The 16,312-nt window shown below is 40.6% G+C and overlaps 1 protein-coding gene across 2 annotated transcripts in view; it reads right to left on the bottom strand.

Moving 5' to 3' along the window:
* The window catches only part of CACNA1H (calcium voltage-gated channel subunit alpha1 H), a 170,473-nt gene that overhangs the window by 68,535 nt on the left and 85,626 nt on the right, over positions 1-16,312 (bottom strand). For both annotated transcript variants that reach the window (XM_007499288.3, XM_056805700.1), the window contains exons 14-17: positions 13,849-14,057; positions 4,783-5,199; positions 2,483-2,583; positions 609-732 (exon numbers count right to left, since the gene is read on the bottom strand). In XM_007499288.3, coding sequence (XP_007499350.2) covers positions 609-732; positions 2,483-2,583; positions 4,783-5,199; positions 13,849-14,057 — 851 coding nt within the window. The remainder of the gene's footprint in view (positions 1-608; positions 733-2,482; positions 2,584-4,782; positions 5,200-13,848; positions 14,058-16,312) is intronic.

Raw genomic sequence — 16,312 nt, forward strand, 5'->3', positions numbered from 1 at the left:
TTTTTTAAAATAAATCGTTTCCTTCAGTCTTAGAATTGACAAAAGAATCAGTTCCAAGGCAGAAGAATGGAAAGGGCTAGGTAGTTGGAGTTAAGTGACTTTCCCAGGGTCACACAGCTAGGAAATGTCTGAAGCTAGATTTAAATCCAGGTCCTCTTGACTTTAGGCCTGGCTCTCTATCCACTGAGCCACCTGGCTGCCTCTCCTGCTGTATATCTTGACCATAACTGAGCCATTGGCTGGGAGGAGCCAAAACCCAGTTTGAGGGAAAGTGTTTGTATAGTCTGTGTATTTTTGAAGGGAGAAGAAATGTAAGCCATCTTACTTTCTGTAGGAAAATCAATCCACAAGGATTTTCTAAGTGCCTTCAGTGTGTCAAACACTGTGCCAGGGTCTTATGAATTAATTAACTAATTAAATTAAGCAGTGCCTACCCTCAAGGAACTTAAATTCTAGCTCCTAAACCTTCTTCCCTTCCCAAGACAAAGAACTGTTGCCTCTGGGAGGCCCAGCTTGTGCCTATGTCCAAGGTTACTTTAAGGTGAGCTATGAACTGAGCTCAGAGCTGGGAGCCTTCTTGGCATTTGGGGTGGAAGGGGGGTACTTACCGTGCTATTAGGATCAATGTCAGGGCGTTCCAGGGCTATCGTGATGCAATTGAGAAAGATGAACACCAGGACCACATGGTCAAACATCTTGTGGGCAATGACTTTCTGACAGGTGACCCGGGCCCTGGGGGAAGCAGATAAATAGATCTGGGAATCAAAGAGGAATATGTAGCCACAAAACCGGCTGTTAACAGCTCTGGGCTGGGGGTTACTGGAGCTGTGTTTTAGTCCTGCTTCTGTCACTAACTGTAATTTGGCATGAATCCCTTCCTTTGCCTGAGCCTAAATTCCTCCATCTGTACAATAGGGATGAATAAGCCAGGTCCTCTCTCCCTCCTAAGGTGGTGCCAATGAGATAATGGCTCTGGAAAATGTACTGTCTGGTCCCACAGAGGGGAAGTGGTAGAACCTGGGTTTGAACTTAAGTCTCTTGGCTCCAAAGCCAGCGCTCTCACTATGATGACATGCTCCTGTCAAGTTTATGGTCAGGTTTCAGGCACAGGTCAGTGGCAGTGGACATGGAGAATTTACAGGGTGGCATTAGAGTCTTCTGGTATTCTTTGTAGAGAATGACATGACTTTAAGGGAGGTGAAAGTGATTGGGTTCATTGTGTGAACTAATCTTTATTTTAGTCTAACTCTGTCATCATGGAAAACCAAGAAGAAGGGATTAAGATCTATATAGCACCTACTATGTGCCAGGCACTTTACAAATGTCATCTCATTTGATTCTCACAACAACCTTGGGAGGTAGGTGCTATTATTATCTTCATTTTATAGTTAAGGAAACTGAGGTAAACAGAGGTCAAATGACTTGCCCAGGGTCATACAGTTAATAAGTATCTGAGACTGAAGTTAAAGTCAGGTCTTCCTGATTCCAGACCTGGTGCTCCATGTGCTGGGGTTGCTACCTCACTGCCTCACTGAACCCTAACTTGTGGTGTGACCAGGGGGATGTTCTCTCCCCTATCTAGTACTATATGTCTTTGCTTCTAAATTGAAAAGCCTAGACTCAACAATCTCATGGTCCTTTCCAGCTCTGAGAATTTATGTTCTAAGGTTCCTCCCAACTTTGACATTCTATGTTCTAGGGTCCCGTCTACCTCTAACATTCTTTGACCTATGACCCAAGGCTCCTTTTAGCTCTGACATTCAATGTTCTCTGTTCTGAAATTCCTCTGAGCTCTTGTGTTCTATGTTTTATGTTCCGATATTCTTTGTCCAATGATCAGAATTCCCTTCTGATATTCTACATTTTGTGTTCTGGGGTTGATTATACCTTTAAGACCATTTGATGTTCTAAATTCTCTTTAACTGAGACATTTTGTGTTCTACTTTTAGAGGTCCTTTTCAGCTGACATTTTATTCGACTATTTTGATGTCCAGTCCAGTTCTAACATGCTATGTTCTAAGGTCTAAGTTCCTTTTATTCTTAACATTCTGTGCCTGTTGTTCCAACATCCTAATTATGATGGTCTATGATCTATATGGTTCTTTGTGTTGTTATTATTATAAATAAGCATCTAGATATTTTGAAGATATTGGTACAAGAAGTTTAGGTAGAGGAATGGTTGGTTCTTTGGAATATTGAATGAAGAGCCATTTAGGTTTCCCTCTCCCTTGTTTACTTTTCCCATTGGAGATGGGAGTATAGTATCATTGAGGGTGGTAGGGAGCATGTGGAAGCTGGTGTTGTTTATGAGGCTTAATGCCATAGGGTGGTAGCCCTGGGGATGAGGTTTGGCCAGTGTCATTTATTTCTAGAGGCTGCTTCTTGAACCCCACAGGGATACCTTTGAAGGCTGATATTGCTGTGCCTGGAGGGAGACTCACTCACCACCATCTATCTGCAGCTGATGGGGGCAGCTCCTTACCGGTTCTGAGGTGAGAACAGGTAGAAGGACCAGTCTTCATGGGTCTTACACCATTCAGGCTTATAGGGTTCCAACATCTTTTTTAGTCGGAAGCAGTAGCTCTGAAAGAAAAAGAAGATTGGAGGATCATGGGATTTAGAGCTAGAAAAGACCTTACTGGCTATCTACTCCAAATCCCATGTCTGTTAGATGAGACCAAAAGAAGGTAAGAATCTTATCCAAAGTTACACAGTTAAGTACCACAGCTAGAATTGGAACCTGTGGCTCTGGATTTGAAATCTAGTGCTTTTCCCATCATCCCATGTTCCCTTTCATAAAAACCATTTGCTATCAGAGTTGTGAAAGTCAGTGGGGCTCCATTCTCCACTCACTGATCACGAAACCTACCTTGCCCAATATATCCTCTGTTCACCCTCAGGTAGCCCTTTAAACTAAGAGTCTTCTGAGTCCTTGGGAGGGGTTAGGGAGGTAGGACAAGTAGGACAAGGAAATTCCTTTTTGTCTGGTGAAGGGCAGCATGCTCTGGTGGAGAGCACAAGACTGGCACCTAGGAGACCTAGTTTTACCAACTTTACTTTGCTGTGTGATCTTGAGAGTTCCTTTCCCTTCCCTGCCTCAAATGAGGGAGTGAGTCCAGCTGAACTGTGATGTTCCTTTAACTGACACTAGCCCTCATTTTGTTTCGGGCCCTCATGAGTCTCTCCTAGACTAATGCAAGAGTTCCCTAATTGCCCTCTTTGCAGCAAATCTCTCCCCACTCTGGTCTATAATAATATTGATATTAATAATAATAATAATTAGCATTTATATTGTGTCTTAATTTAAAAAACTTGGCAAATATGATCTTATTTCATACTCACAACAACCCTGGGAGGTAGGTGCTATTATTATCCTAATTTTACAGATGAGGAAACTGAGGCAAACAGGTTTAGTGACTTCCCCAGAGTCACATAGCTAGATGTGTATAAAGCTGGATTTGAACTCAGGTTTTCCTGACTCCAGGTCCAGCGTTGCTTCTGCTGTGCCACGTAGCTGCCAAAACTGTTTATAAGTGAAGAACTGACTCAACAAACGCCAGTGCCTCTCTGTTTTTCCCTAGAATAAACTATAAACTCTGCTTGGTTTTTACAAGCTTTTCACAACCTTGTTCCAGTGTATTTTTTTTAGCCTCAATTTACATTACCCCCAATCCTGTACTCTGCAATCAAGCCAAACTGGCTTTTTCTCTTTTCATGAAATAAAGTAATACGTTTTTGGACCCTGCACCTTTACACATCATCCCTTTATCCCTCCCAAGCCAGAAATACAGTCTCGCCTGGCTTTCTCCTCACAGAAACCTGTCTTTCTTCATGACCCAACTCAAGAACCATCTCATATGTGAAGCATTTCCTGTTCTCAACAGGACCCTCCTTTTCAAAACACTTTGTACTGACTTACCTTATATTTATTTGTAGCTCTCTTTATGTTAATTTGGATTATATTGAGGTCCCAATCTTTGTGACTAATGAATCCCCTAAAGGGGCTGTTATGCATCTGAATTCATATTATTCAAAGTTATAATTAAGTCATATGGTAATTGGTTTCAGTCCATTGGAAATCTTGAGTCCCAATCTGAATAATGAGATTACTTTATTGTTATTTACTAGTTATTATATTACAGTTGAAATAAAATACTTATAAAGATATTTATTATTATTGGCACTCATTGGGACCTAGCTGTAGAAAGATCTGTGCTTTTTGTTTCCTTGTGAGAATGTAATGTCCTTGAGAGCAGGAATTGTTTGAATCTTTGCATTTGTACCCTCAGTGCCTTGCAGAGTGTCTGGCACGTAGTAGACAGCAAATGCTGGGTTGATTTGACTTCTGACATTCTGGGGTCCTAAAAGAGGCAGGGGAGAGGAACGTGTTCTGGAAATGATGACTATTATTGATGATAATTAAAGCTACTGTGGGATGGTAGAAAAAGCTTTGAGCTTGGAGTCAGGAGGCTCCAATTCTGGTTCTGAGATTTCCTAATTCTGGGACTTTAGGCAAGTCACTTAAACTCTCTGAGCCTCAGGTTCCTTATCTACAGAATGGAGCAAAAATAATAGTTGCACAAATGCTTCAAGGGATGGTTTCAAGGAAAGTGTTTTGCAAATTGTAAAGTGCTATAGAAATGTGGATTATTATTATTCTTAATAGCATCCCTCAACAGCATCAGTATCATCCCTTCCCTTCTCTGAGAGATCTGGAGTCTTCAGGAGAGAAGGAGATACTCTTACCACATCCAAGTGACCCAATGAGTGACCCTGACTCACATCATCCATGTCATCATCATAGTCTGAAGGGTCCTCCTTGTGGCTGTCAATGCGCAGGAAGAACTCACTGGGCATATGCACCATCTGCCCATTGCAGTCCTGGTACTCCAGGGGCAGCAGGGCAGTTGGGCGTGGGGACAGCCGTTGGAGCCCTTCTCGCAGGTCCAGTGTACTTCGGTAATCCAGAGACTCGGCTCGGCGCAGTTGGGATGCCCGGCCTGCTGAGCCTGGTTTGGCATCATCTGACTCGTCATCTGTGCTGCCTTTGCCCTCCCCGGAGAGTAGGGACTCACGCTCCCCACATTGGCTCTTCTTCTTTAAGCTGGGCGCCCGGCCCAGGCTGTTCCAGCTGGAGCGCCTGCTGCCCCATGTACTATTGGGGCCCCAGTTGGCACAGGGAGAGCTGCGTAGGCTGGACTGAGAGACAGTCAGGGAAGGACATGACATGAGGGAAAATAATAATAAGAAATCAATGACATATGAAGTCTTTCATAGTTTACAAAGTGTTTTAGAGTTTATAAATCTGTTCACAGTTTACAAAGCACCTTGCTATCTTCAAAAGATTTGGGAATATAAGATCATAGGATTTAGATACAGAAAGAAACCAAGATATCACTTACTGGAAAGGTTTTTAATCTTTTTTCATATCATGGACCCCTATGGCAGTCAGGTAAAATTTATGGATCCCTTCTCAGAATATAGTTTTTAAATTCATAAAATACATAGAATTACAGTGAAAACAAATTATATTGAAATCTCTCTCTCTCTCTCTCTCTCTCTTTCTCTCTCTCTCTCTCTCTCTCTTTCTCTCTCTTTCTCTTCCATTAAGTAAAATCCTTCTCTTTTTCCTTTTCAAAACATGTTCATGGGTCCCAGATTAAGAACTCCTGATCTAGTATACTTTCTTTATTTTATAGATAGGGAAACTAAAGCCCACAGAAAGAAGGCGATTAACCCAAAGCGCTATACAGTAAATAGAACTTGAATCTAACTCGTTGTCTTAAAACAAATTCATCGCTTTTATCTACATTGTTGCTTGTTACTTCCTTAATAGTTGACACAATTCTTTATAATTTATAAAATGTTTTCATTTCACTGTCTCATGAAATTCTTACACTAGGGCTTAAATCCAGAGAAGCAGAACAGGGAACATTCTATCTACTCATCATAGGAAGGGAAGCTCAAGGTCACATAAGGAATAAATGACGGAAGTGGGTCTAGAACCCAGGGTGGATCACTCAAAGTTACCTTGAATATAAGAACATGAGAAGTATTATTTGAGGTCAGGCATGAACTAGGGTCTCAAGTCAGACAAAGAAACCAAAGGGTAGTTTAGGGAAAGCAAAGTGGAAAAAATGGAAAAAAGAATAGGATTATGGCTTCTGGGATGACTTGAAAAGTTCAAGGGAGAGGAGAAGAAAAAAGAGAAGGATTTTACTTAATGGAAGAGAAGGACTAGAGAGATGGGGAGAATGTCATTGGAAGAGAAGGACTAGAATCAGACAAAAATTTGAAGCAAAGGAGGAAGATATAGATCATAGGGCAAGGATAAGGGAGAAGAGAGGAGCAAGAAGGGAAGAGTCAAAGGAGAATAGATTGTTCCAGCTACAAGAATCTGAGGCGATATGAAGAACAAACGGAGGACAAAAGGAGAAGGACTTTGGTAAGACACAATAAGAAAAGTTGATAAGAGTCCACTGGACAGCTAGGTAGTGTAGTGGATAGAGTACTGGGTTTGAAGTTGGGAAGATTCATCTTCATGAGTTCACATCTGGTCTCAGTCACTTCCTAGCTGTATGACCCTGGGCAAATCACTTAAACCCATTTCTTTCAGGGTCCTCATTTATAAAATAAGCTGGACAAGAAAATGGCAAACCACTCTAGTCTCTTTGCCAAGAAAACCCTAAACAGAATCATGAAAATTAGACATGACTGAAATGACTGAACAACAACAAAGAGGTCACTTGGTGAATATGGTAGAGTCCTGGATCCAAACTTTGGAAGACCTGACATACTTTCTTACTATGTGACCTTGAGTAAGTTATCTAACCTTTCTCTGGTTCCCTCATCTGTAAAATGGGGATAATGACAGTATCTATCCCCCAGGGTTATTGAAAAGATAAAATGAAATACAATATTAAGGCACTTTGTATATACTAACTATTATTAGCAGCAGTAATAGTAAGAGAAGGGAAAAGAAGGTGAAATAAGGCTATTAAGGTGCTAACAATGGTAAGGAGTGGGGTTAGCTAGTGGTTCTATGGAAAGAGATATGGATATGGTAGATCCTGTTTCAAATCTGACTTCATACATTTCCTAGCTGGGTGACCAAGTCACTCTATTGCCTAGTCCTTATTGCCCATTGGCCTTAGAACCAAATTATAGTATTCATTCTAGGATGAAAGGCAAGGATTTAAAAAATAATAAAAAGCTAAATAAGAGAGAAGGAAAAGTGGCGTCTTTGGGTTGAAGACCCTTGCTGGCATCTCCTAGCTTTATAAAACCATAAATTGAGGAACCTAGCTCCTCTGCCTCCAAATTCAGTATTCTTCCCACCACGCCAGGCAGTCTACCCTATTTGACTCAGCAGTTCTCTAGGGGAGCAGTTAGCAAGAACAACAAAAGACTTAGGATCCCGTTTTCAGCAAGTATGGAGATCAGGGTGAATTTTGCAGTGAACATAAAGAACATGTGATGCTTTTATTTCTCAAATAATCAAATGACTCTAATCTTTGCTTGAAGTGCAGGCTGATCTCTTTCAAAGAAAAGGAGATTTTAAAAAAGAATATAAAGGGACTTAAGGGACCTCTTTCTGTTCGCTAGGCTATCAAGGGAAATGGAGTATTCCTAAAAATCAAAACAAATTAAAAAAAAAACACAGAATAGAAGAAAAGCTTTCATGTGAAAATAAAAAAAGACAAAAGATCTTAAGAGGCTGAGGGGAATCCTGATATGTGCTCAGAGTTTGGAAACACTGATAGAATATAATACAGAGAAAAAAGGGAAGAAAGAGCATTGATTCCCTGGGGTTTGGTGATACATATGAATCTCTTCCTGAAGAGGAGGAAATTGTGCCCTTTGAAAAAGAAGGAACTTTTTGGTACCTAAGGAATGATATGTATCAGGGAAAACAATCAACCAGTAAGGGTTGGAGGGAGTTAGCTAGTACAGTGGATAAAATGCTGGCCCTGGACTCAGGAAGACTCATCTTAATGAGTTCAAATCTAGCCTTAGACATTTATTCACTGTGTGACCCTGGGCAAATTATTTAACCTTGTTTGCTTCAGTTTCCCCAATTGTAAAATAAATTTAAGAAGGAAATGGCAAACCACATCAGTATCATTGCTGAGAAAATCCCAAATGGGGTCATGAAGAGTCAGATACAACTGAAAAAAATGTCTGAAAAAGGGTCAGAGGAGGGAGAGATGAGTAGTAGTGGTGGGTGACTCTGACAAGGGATGATGAGGTAGGTATTTGTCAGTTTGACAATAATAATCGATTTCTTTGTAAAGCATCTATCTTGAGTATTATGGAAGTTTCTTAAGCCTCACCATATGTGTTGATTGCTATCTAAATCTGATGATTCACCTAGGCACAAACTTAAAGAATAAATCTAGAAAATGCTGTTGAAGAACATGAAGTCTTAAGCAAGAAACTGAAGAACTTTGAGAGAAGAAAGAAGCCACCTACAGCTCAGAATATCATGAACACTTTCAGGGAAACAGGAGAAAGGTCTGACCTTAGACAGATACCTGGAGAAAATAAATCAAAAGCATTTACAATGGGGCAAACAATGGAGATGTAAAGAAAATTGAATAAACTTTTATTAAACACCTAATATTTGTTATGCGTCAGGTACTGTGCTTGGCAAAAAAGAGCAAAAACAGTTTCTGCCCTTAAGGAGTTTACATTCTAAAGAGACACAATATGCCCCAAATTGTACATATGAGATAGATCCGATACAAATGGAAGATAATCTCCAAAGAAAGGATCTGCTAGTGTTTTAATCACTACTTCCAAATGGAGACAAAGACTTTGGAAGAAAAAGGCTTGCTGAGATTGAATACTTGGCATGTGAATACCTGGTTAAAAGGAAGATCTTTAAGAATTGGATTTAGACTTTTGGAACATGGTTTAAAATATTGAAGGATGACAGATTCATTGGTAGGGATCAAGTTCACTTTATGAGGAATTGTAAGGTTGTAAGGCTTTGCTTGGGTCAGGCCTGGAGATCAGAGATTCTGGGTTCAAATCTGGCTTCAGATATTTACTAGCTGTGTGATCCTGGGCAAGTCACTTAACCCTATTTGCTTAGCCCTTACTGCTCTTCTCCCTTGAAACTGATGTTTTGTAAATCTGGTCAAAAGGCTTTGAACTGAAAAAGAGAGGAAAGAAAAGACTGCCTATATACTGTGTATCTCTTCTAACCTAAATACCATAGGGGGTAGTTGCAATGGAGGAATTGGAGAAGACGAGGCAAGAAATTCACAATAGACAAAATTTAAAATAGGGAGTCGGCAGTAAAACTTATAACATTATCCGTACCTATGCACAAAGTAGGGTAATAAGCAAGATGATGCAGAGTCCTGGTGAAAGGAGGCAAATTTGATCTTATCACTGAGACCTGATGGGGAAAGAATCATAGCAAATGCATGACACTTAAAGGACCGACGACTTCAATCAAAGGGACCAGGATAGGTAAAGTCAGGGGCAAAGTAGCACTCTGAGTGTGGGAAACAGATAGCAAGCCTGGCATAGCATTCCACATTGTAACATGGATTGGAGATTCTGGATATCTGAATACTCGCTGGAACTCTCTCTATGCCCAATCACAACTGTTGGTGGCCCAACTTCCTTTAATGATAATTTCATCCTTCTACAGATGCAGGAACCACTGGGGGAAAATTTACCAATACAGAAGAACTAGTTTCTACAGTGGAGATGCTAGGAAATTTTGGAGAAAATAACTCTGCCATCTTAGACTTTACAAAAGAGCAGGAGGAGAAAATTGGACACAATCTGATATGCTTCCTAGGTTTGTGGGGTAAGAGCAGATTTCAAGGGAGGAAGAACAGTGAATAGAGCACAAGACCTAGAGTTGGGAAGACCTGAATTCAAAGCTAGCCTCAGACACTTACTAGTTATCTGACCCTGGACAAGTCACTTTACCCTGCTTACCTCAGTTTCATCCTCTACAAAATGAGTTAGAGAAAGAAACGGGAAACCACTCCAGAATCTTTGTCAAGAAAACCCCAAAAGGGGTCATGAAGAATCAGACATGACTGAAAAGAGTGAACAATAAAGCAAATTTCAAAGGATTCATGGAAAGGAAAGGTAGGATGCCATGGCCTCAAATTTTACAGGGGAAGCCAAGTCCAGCATATACGAGTGACTTAAAAAAATAAAATTCTGAACACAAACGAAAACGATACCTTTGAGAAAGGAAACAAGGAATTGTCTAGAGAGAGCAGATATAAAGAGGATCTTTTTTACCAATATAAACTGAAAAAATATGTGTAGAAGGATATATAAAAGGATGAAAATGAAGGCACCTCAGTTCTGTAAGGATAGTGATAAGAGTACTGAATCTTAGAATAAGATGAGGTTGGCAAGGAAAGTTAATGACAAGAAGAAATGTTTTTAAAAACTATACTGGGGAAAAGAGGAATGTTAAAGAATAAGTAGAGTTGATCCTCAGAGTAGATGGGACAGTGATAAATGATAGAAAGCACACCTAATTCCTCTGCTTGCTTATTTTTATTCTTCTCTTTTCCTTTTTGTTTCTATTTTCCTTTCCCAGTGATAATGACCTTTGTTTTGACAAAAGGAAGAGCAAAAAAAAAATGACTAATCAGGAGTTGCTAGACATAAAAAGGCAGCTATCTAGCTAGGTGGCTCAGTAGTTAGATTATAGGACCTGGAGTCAGAAAGACCTGAGTTCAGATCAAATCTCCGACACTAGCTGTGTGTGTGATCCTGGGCAAGTCCCTTTACCTTGTTTGCCTCAGTTTTCTCATCTGTAAAATTAAATGGAGAAGGAAACAGCAAACTACCTCAGTATTTTTGCTATGAAAACCCCAAATAGAGTCATGAAGAGTTGGTCTCAACTGAAATGACTGAAGTACAAAGCCAAGAAAAGAGGGGATGATAGTAAAATGAGCACCTCAAAAATGCCTAGTATCACTAGACAGAGTATAAATCAACTTTATTCCATTGTAATTTCCTATCTTCTCGTACCAATCTTGGAAAGACTACAGAGGATGGAGGATTGTGGAAGAATATCTATCCTGATTTTGTCAAAAGGGTAGATATCAGAGTTCACAAACTATAGGCTAATGAATTTGATTCGCATTCCTGGAAAAAATATAGTCTGTCTGTTAAAGGGGAGGTTAGTTAGGATTTAGAAAAGGAAGTGGTCATTGCAAAGGCCTAAGTTAAGCTTCTGCAAAAATAGGACATGCCAGATTATCTTCACATTTTTTGACAGGGTGACTAGACTGGCATATGCAGGGGAATACTATCCAGTTTACCTAGATTCAATAAAATCTCTCATGCTGTTCTTGGGCAAAGATGGAGAGATGTGAGTCAGATGTTTGTATAATTAGTTAGATTCAGGGAGAGACTTGGAAGAAGAATTCTAGTTGAATACCCCTGGAAATCTATTCTTAGGCCAATGCTATTTCATATTTCAATGATTGCCTTGGATGAAGTCATAGATGACACATTTATCAGCTTTGCAGATGACAAAGCTTGGGGGGAAAGTGAACCCATTAGATGTTAAGAGTCAGGATCCTGAGATACCTCGACAGGCTAGAGAAGTGGGACTGATCTGCTGAAATGAAATTTAATAGGGATACATGGAAAAACTTAGACTTGCATTAAGCAAATCAGCTTGACAAGTAAGTATAAGATGGCAGAGGTATGGCTAGAAAACAGTGAGGCTGTCTAACAAATTTTGGGCAATGAAGGTGAACAATGTAATATAGCAGCCAAAAAAGCTAAAGCGACCTTAGGCTTCATAAAACAGGCAGAGTGCCTTAGTTAGATGATAACGATGCTGTACTATTCCTGGGTCAGATCACATCTAGAGCTCTGTGCTCAGTTCTGGGCACCAATTTTGGAGAAACCATTGATAAGTATCTAGAATATGGCAAGTGGAATGGTGAAGGGTATTGAGATAATGTGGACTAAGGACTGGCTGAGGATATTAAACTTGGAAAGGGAAGAACTGGGAGGCAGAGGGTTAGAAATGACTTGATGAACTATGACATGAAGAAGAATTGGCTTTGGGACTGGTTACAATGGGCAACAAGCCAGGGTTAAAATGAAGAGTAATTGATAGAAGTGTCAAAGAGGCAGATTTTGACTTGATATAGGGGAAAACTTGCTGACAATTAGTACTTTCCAAAAGTAGAATGGTTGCCTCAGGAAGCAGTGAGTTCCCCTTCATAAGAAGTCTGAGCAAATGCTGGGGCTGATGTGGAAGAGAGGGTTTGGACTAGATGGTTATTTTCTTCCATCTCTGAGATTCTCTGATTTGGAGTCAGATGTCTGAGTTTGAATGAAACTCTTCACTTCTAGGTTTGTCTTGGGCAAACTATTTAATCTCTCTGTGTTCTAGCTTCCTCGGCTATATAATTAGAGAATTGGAGAAGATGGCCTCTAATAGCCTTTCAGTACTAAAGCCTCATGATCTCATGAGACCTTGGTCACTTTCCCTGGGGCCATCGTTACTAGCTATGGTAAATGAATATTTTCCATCTTGAAAATTCCTATGAAAAAATTATCCTTTGTAAGCTGATGTAAGCTTGGACCTTTAATGCTTTATCTAGATCCTTCTGGAGTCAGTTTGTATTTCCAGCCTGTATCATATGGTAGATAGGATGGTACAGTGGAAAGAACATTTGGTTTAGAGTGAGAAGACCTGGGTTTAAATCTCAGTTTTGTCACTTTCTACCTGTATGACCTTAGGTGAGTTACTTTATCTGGGTCTCAGTTTCATCTTCTATAAAATGAGAGGATTGGACTAGATAGCTTCTAAGATACCCTTCAGTTCTCAATCTATGATCCTACGGTTTCAATCTAAGGGCAAGTTCAGGATTATGCTTTCACTGAATGGAGTGGCATCTGGTACAAGGTTAGGACAGCATTAGGGATAAGCTAAGGTTAGGATTTTGACCAGCTGTGCTAGAAATGATCTTTTTAGGCTAGATCAGTGGTTTTCAAAGCATGGTCTGGAGGTTCCTGGGAGTCCTGAGACTCTTTCAAGGGGTCCATGAGGGGAAAAACTATTTTTATCATAATACCAACCTATTTTAATATCTAAAATAATAAATACCCACATATAAAATCCACATTAAAGTTCATTGGAGAATACTCTATAATTGTTAATCGTCTAAAGGAGTTCTGAGACTGAAAAGTTTGAGATCTGTTGATTTGTTGGTTTTCTATTTTCTCCCAGCATTCTCTGCAGAAGACATATGCAATCTCAAACAATATTCCTTCTTTAGTGCCCCCCACCTCCATTACCTTCTCTCTTAGAATCTAAGTAGAGGTTCTGAGGCAGAAGAGCAGGAAGGGTTAGGCAACTGGGGTTAAGTGACTTACTCAAGATCCCAAACTAGAAAGTGTCTGAGGCCATATTTGAACAGAGGGCCTCTCATCTCTAGTTCTAGCTTTCTATCCATTGAGCTATCTAGCTCTTCCCTCTTTAGTTCTTTAATGATTATTGGCATACTTAGGTCACACATTTCCTCTCTTCATCCTGTACAGTTCAAACTTCTGTGGCTTCTATGGTTTTGTCTGTCCTAACCTCAGACCCACTGAAGGTAGCTAAAACAGTCCAGCATCCTCCTTGTGGTGGTGATGGTGGTCAGAAGGATGGGGACAAGATGTCCTAAGATTTGTGATTTCTTGCAGAAAATGCACAATGGATAAATCAAATACTTTGCAAGTGAAGCAGTTCTGTGTAAAGGCTTTATCAGTAGCCCAGCACTGGCACTGGACCTGTAGGCAGGAGAGTGGAGAGTGATGGGTATGTAGGCATGAGAGCAGAGAGTGACCTACCATTGACTTCTGGTCGTAGTGCTGGGGATCCACAGAGACACTGCTGCCTCTGCGAGAGTCCAGGAGGTTGGGGACAGAGTCCACATTGGGGGAGCTCTTGGGCGTCAGCATGGGTGTAGCTGCAGTACGCATGATGAGGGGTGGAGGCAGGCTGCCACGGCCCTCCAGATGCCCGTTGGGCGTCATTGCCAGTGAATACATCTTCATCTCTGTAGATGAGAAGGATGGTGAGAATGAGGGCCATAAGCACATCAGGGACTGTGCATGAATAGGGCCCCAGAAAGAGTGATGAGGAAGGTCATGAAAACATAGAGGAAGGGAACCATGCCCCCTCCCTAATTCCTCTGAGGCCTGGGCTGGCTCATTTGGTAATGTCTGGGAAAGCAGAGCAGTGTAGAAAGAGTTGTGATCTCAGGATTCTGTCTATATTACTAGCTTTGAGTACTGACTGATGCTGACCAGCATTCTACCAGGGGTGGCCACATGTACATAAATAGGAATATATAAAATAACAAAGTGATGGGAAGAGAGCACTAGCAACTGAGAAAGATAAGAAATACCAAAAGTACAAGGTATATCTCGAGTAGAGTTCTGAAAGAAACTTGGGATTCTGAGAGCTGAAAGGGAAACAAGAGTGCACCCCAGGCAGGGAGAAAGAGCCTGGGGTATTGTGTCCAAGGAAAAGTAAGAAGGCCAATTGGAATGGACCATGGTATGGATGAAGAGGAATAGTAATGGGTATAATGAGTGTAGAAAAGTAAGGCAGGACTAGGTCACGTCCCATGGTGGGCTGTTTGGCTCTTGCTTGACAGCTTGATCATCCAACGTTAGGGAATATGGCAGTGCTGGACATGTCCTACTCTCCCTACCTTCTGCTGATTCCACACAAGAAGAAAATCCAGGGCCAAGAGTACATGTCTGTACATGGAAATGTGCCTGGAAATTCCAGGCATTCTGGAAGCCTTGTTAAGTCTGTTCAGTGACTCCTTGGGCACAATGAAACTAATTTTGGGGAGGCCTCCAGCTGCGGCTCAGGGTGAAGAAATGCCCTTTCTCTGTCAATTGGAAGAATTGTAGGTAGACAGACCCATATCTGACTGCATAAGGGGTATTACAAGCTAGAAGAGCCTTTGGGTGAACATTTTTTTTAGTTAGGGGAAAGGGAAGGAATCATTCCAATGCTAAGGATGAGTGTAGTTTTGTACTTGTGTTAAGATAACGGCACTTGAAAGTAGGTCAGAAGGGCTACTATTTGCCACTGAACTAAGTATCTATGGATCTGGGATTGGATCAGATTTAACCAAATTTCTCAGTAGTGGGCTACACAATCTATCTGATTACAGCCATATGAATTTAATTCTGTAACTAAGGATAGGGATAGGTACTAATCCTTTGTAATTTCTTGGATATATGGAACTCTGAAATGAGGAAACTCCTTTTATTAATAGTGACAAGTACCTTCTCTGCAGGTTAAAGTCTTAGAACATTCCCTACAATACTCAGGACCTCAGTACTTGCCCAGGGTCCCCCAGCCAGTAGCTATCATCTGAGGCAGAACTTGAATTTCAGGTCTTCCTGAATTCAAGACTAGTTCTCCAACCATTTCATTTCATTGCCTTGTTATAATTAATAACACTGTGGTGCTGACATCTCATTGGAAGCAATATTGGCTCTGAAATGACGACTTTAGGGTCCAGCTCTTCTTGGACCAGGATTTCACTTTTGTCTCATTGATGATAGAGGATTTAGGCAGGAGAGTTAGTGGATAAAGGATTGGATTTAGAGTCAAGAGGACCTAGGTTCAGATTCTGCCCAAGTTATTAGCTGGCTGACCTTGGGCAAGTCCCTTAACCTCTCTGAACCTTAGTTTTCTCATTTGTAAAATGATGTAAAATGATGAGGTCGATTTGATGACCTTTAAAGTCTTTTCCAATTCTACTTATGATACCATAATCCTGACAGCAAGACTTCTCTCTGCTTGGTATTTCAATGATCTAGATTTGACACCAGCTATGAAAAAGTTTTTGATTATCAAGTAGGAAGAACACTCATCTATTAACACCAGAGGAGAATCCTCTCTTACAGAGGATTAGACAGGTTGAATCAGCAGCCAAGGTCACAAACCATGTTAGTGTAAGATTTCAGAAAATCATCAGACTATAGTCTCCTGAATTTTCATTTAGCCACACAAGACATTCAACCAATGAGAATTTACTTTTCCTACAATAGTTTGGTTTTGAGTCCCAGTTATGCCACTATTTTGTAGTATGTTCTTGGGTTAAGTCCCTTCCGTGGTCCTCCGTTATTTTTTCTATCGAAAAAGATCACTGTTTAATGTGTCTAGATCTGAAATTCCATGTTCTGTGTTCTAAGGCTTTTCTAGCTTTGAAAGTCCATATTCTAGATTTTAAAATCCTTTGCAACTTTGCTTTTCAATGAATTTGTGAACTGCCCTCAGCCCTAG

The sequence above is a fragment of the Monodelphis domestica genome, chromosome 7 (genome assembly GCF_027887165.1).
Source record: "Monodelphis domestica isolate mMonDom1 chromosome 7, mMonDom1.pri, whole genome shotgun sequence".
Taxonomy (NCBI): domain Eukaryota; kingdom Metazoa; phylum Chordata; class Mammalia; order Didelphimorphia; family Didelphidae; genus Monodelphis; species Monodelphis domestica.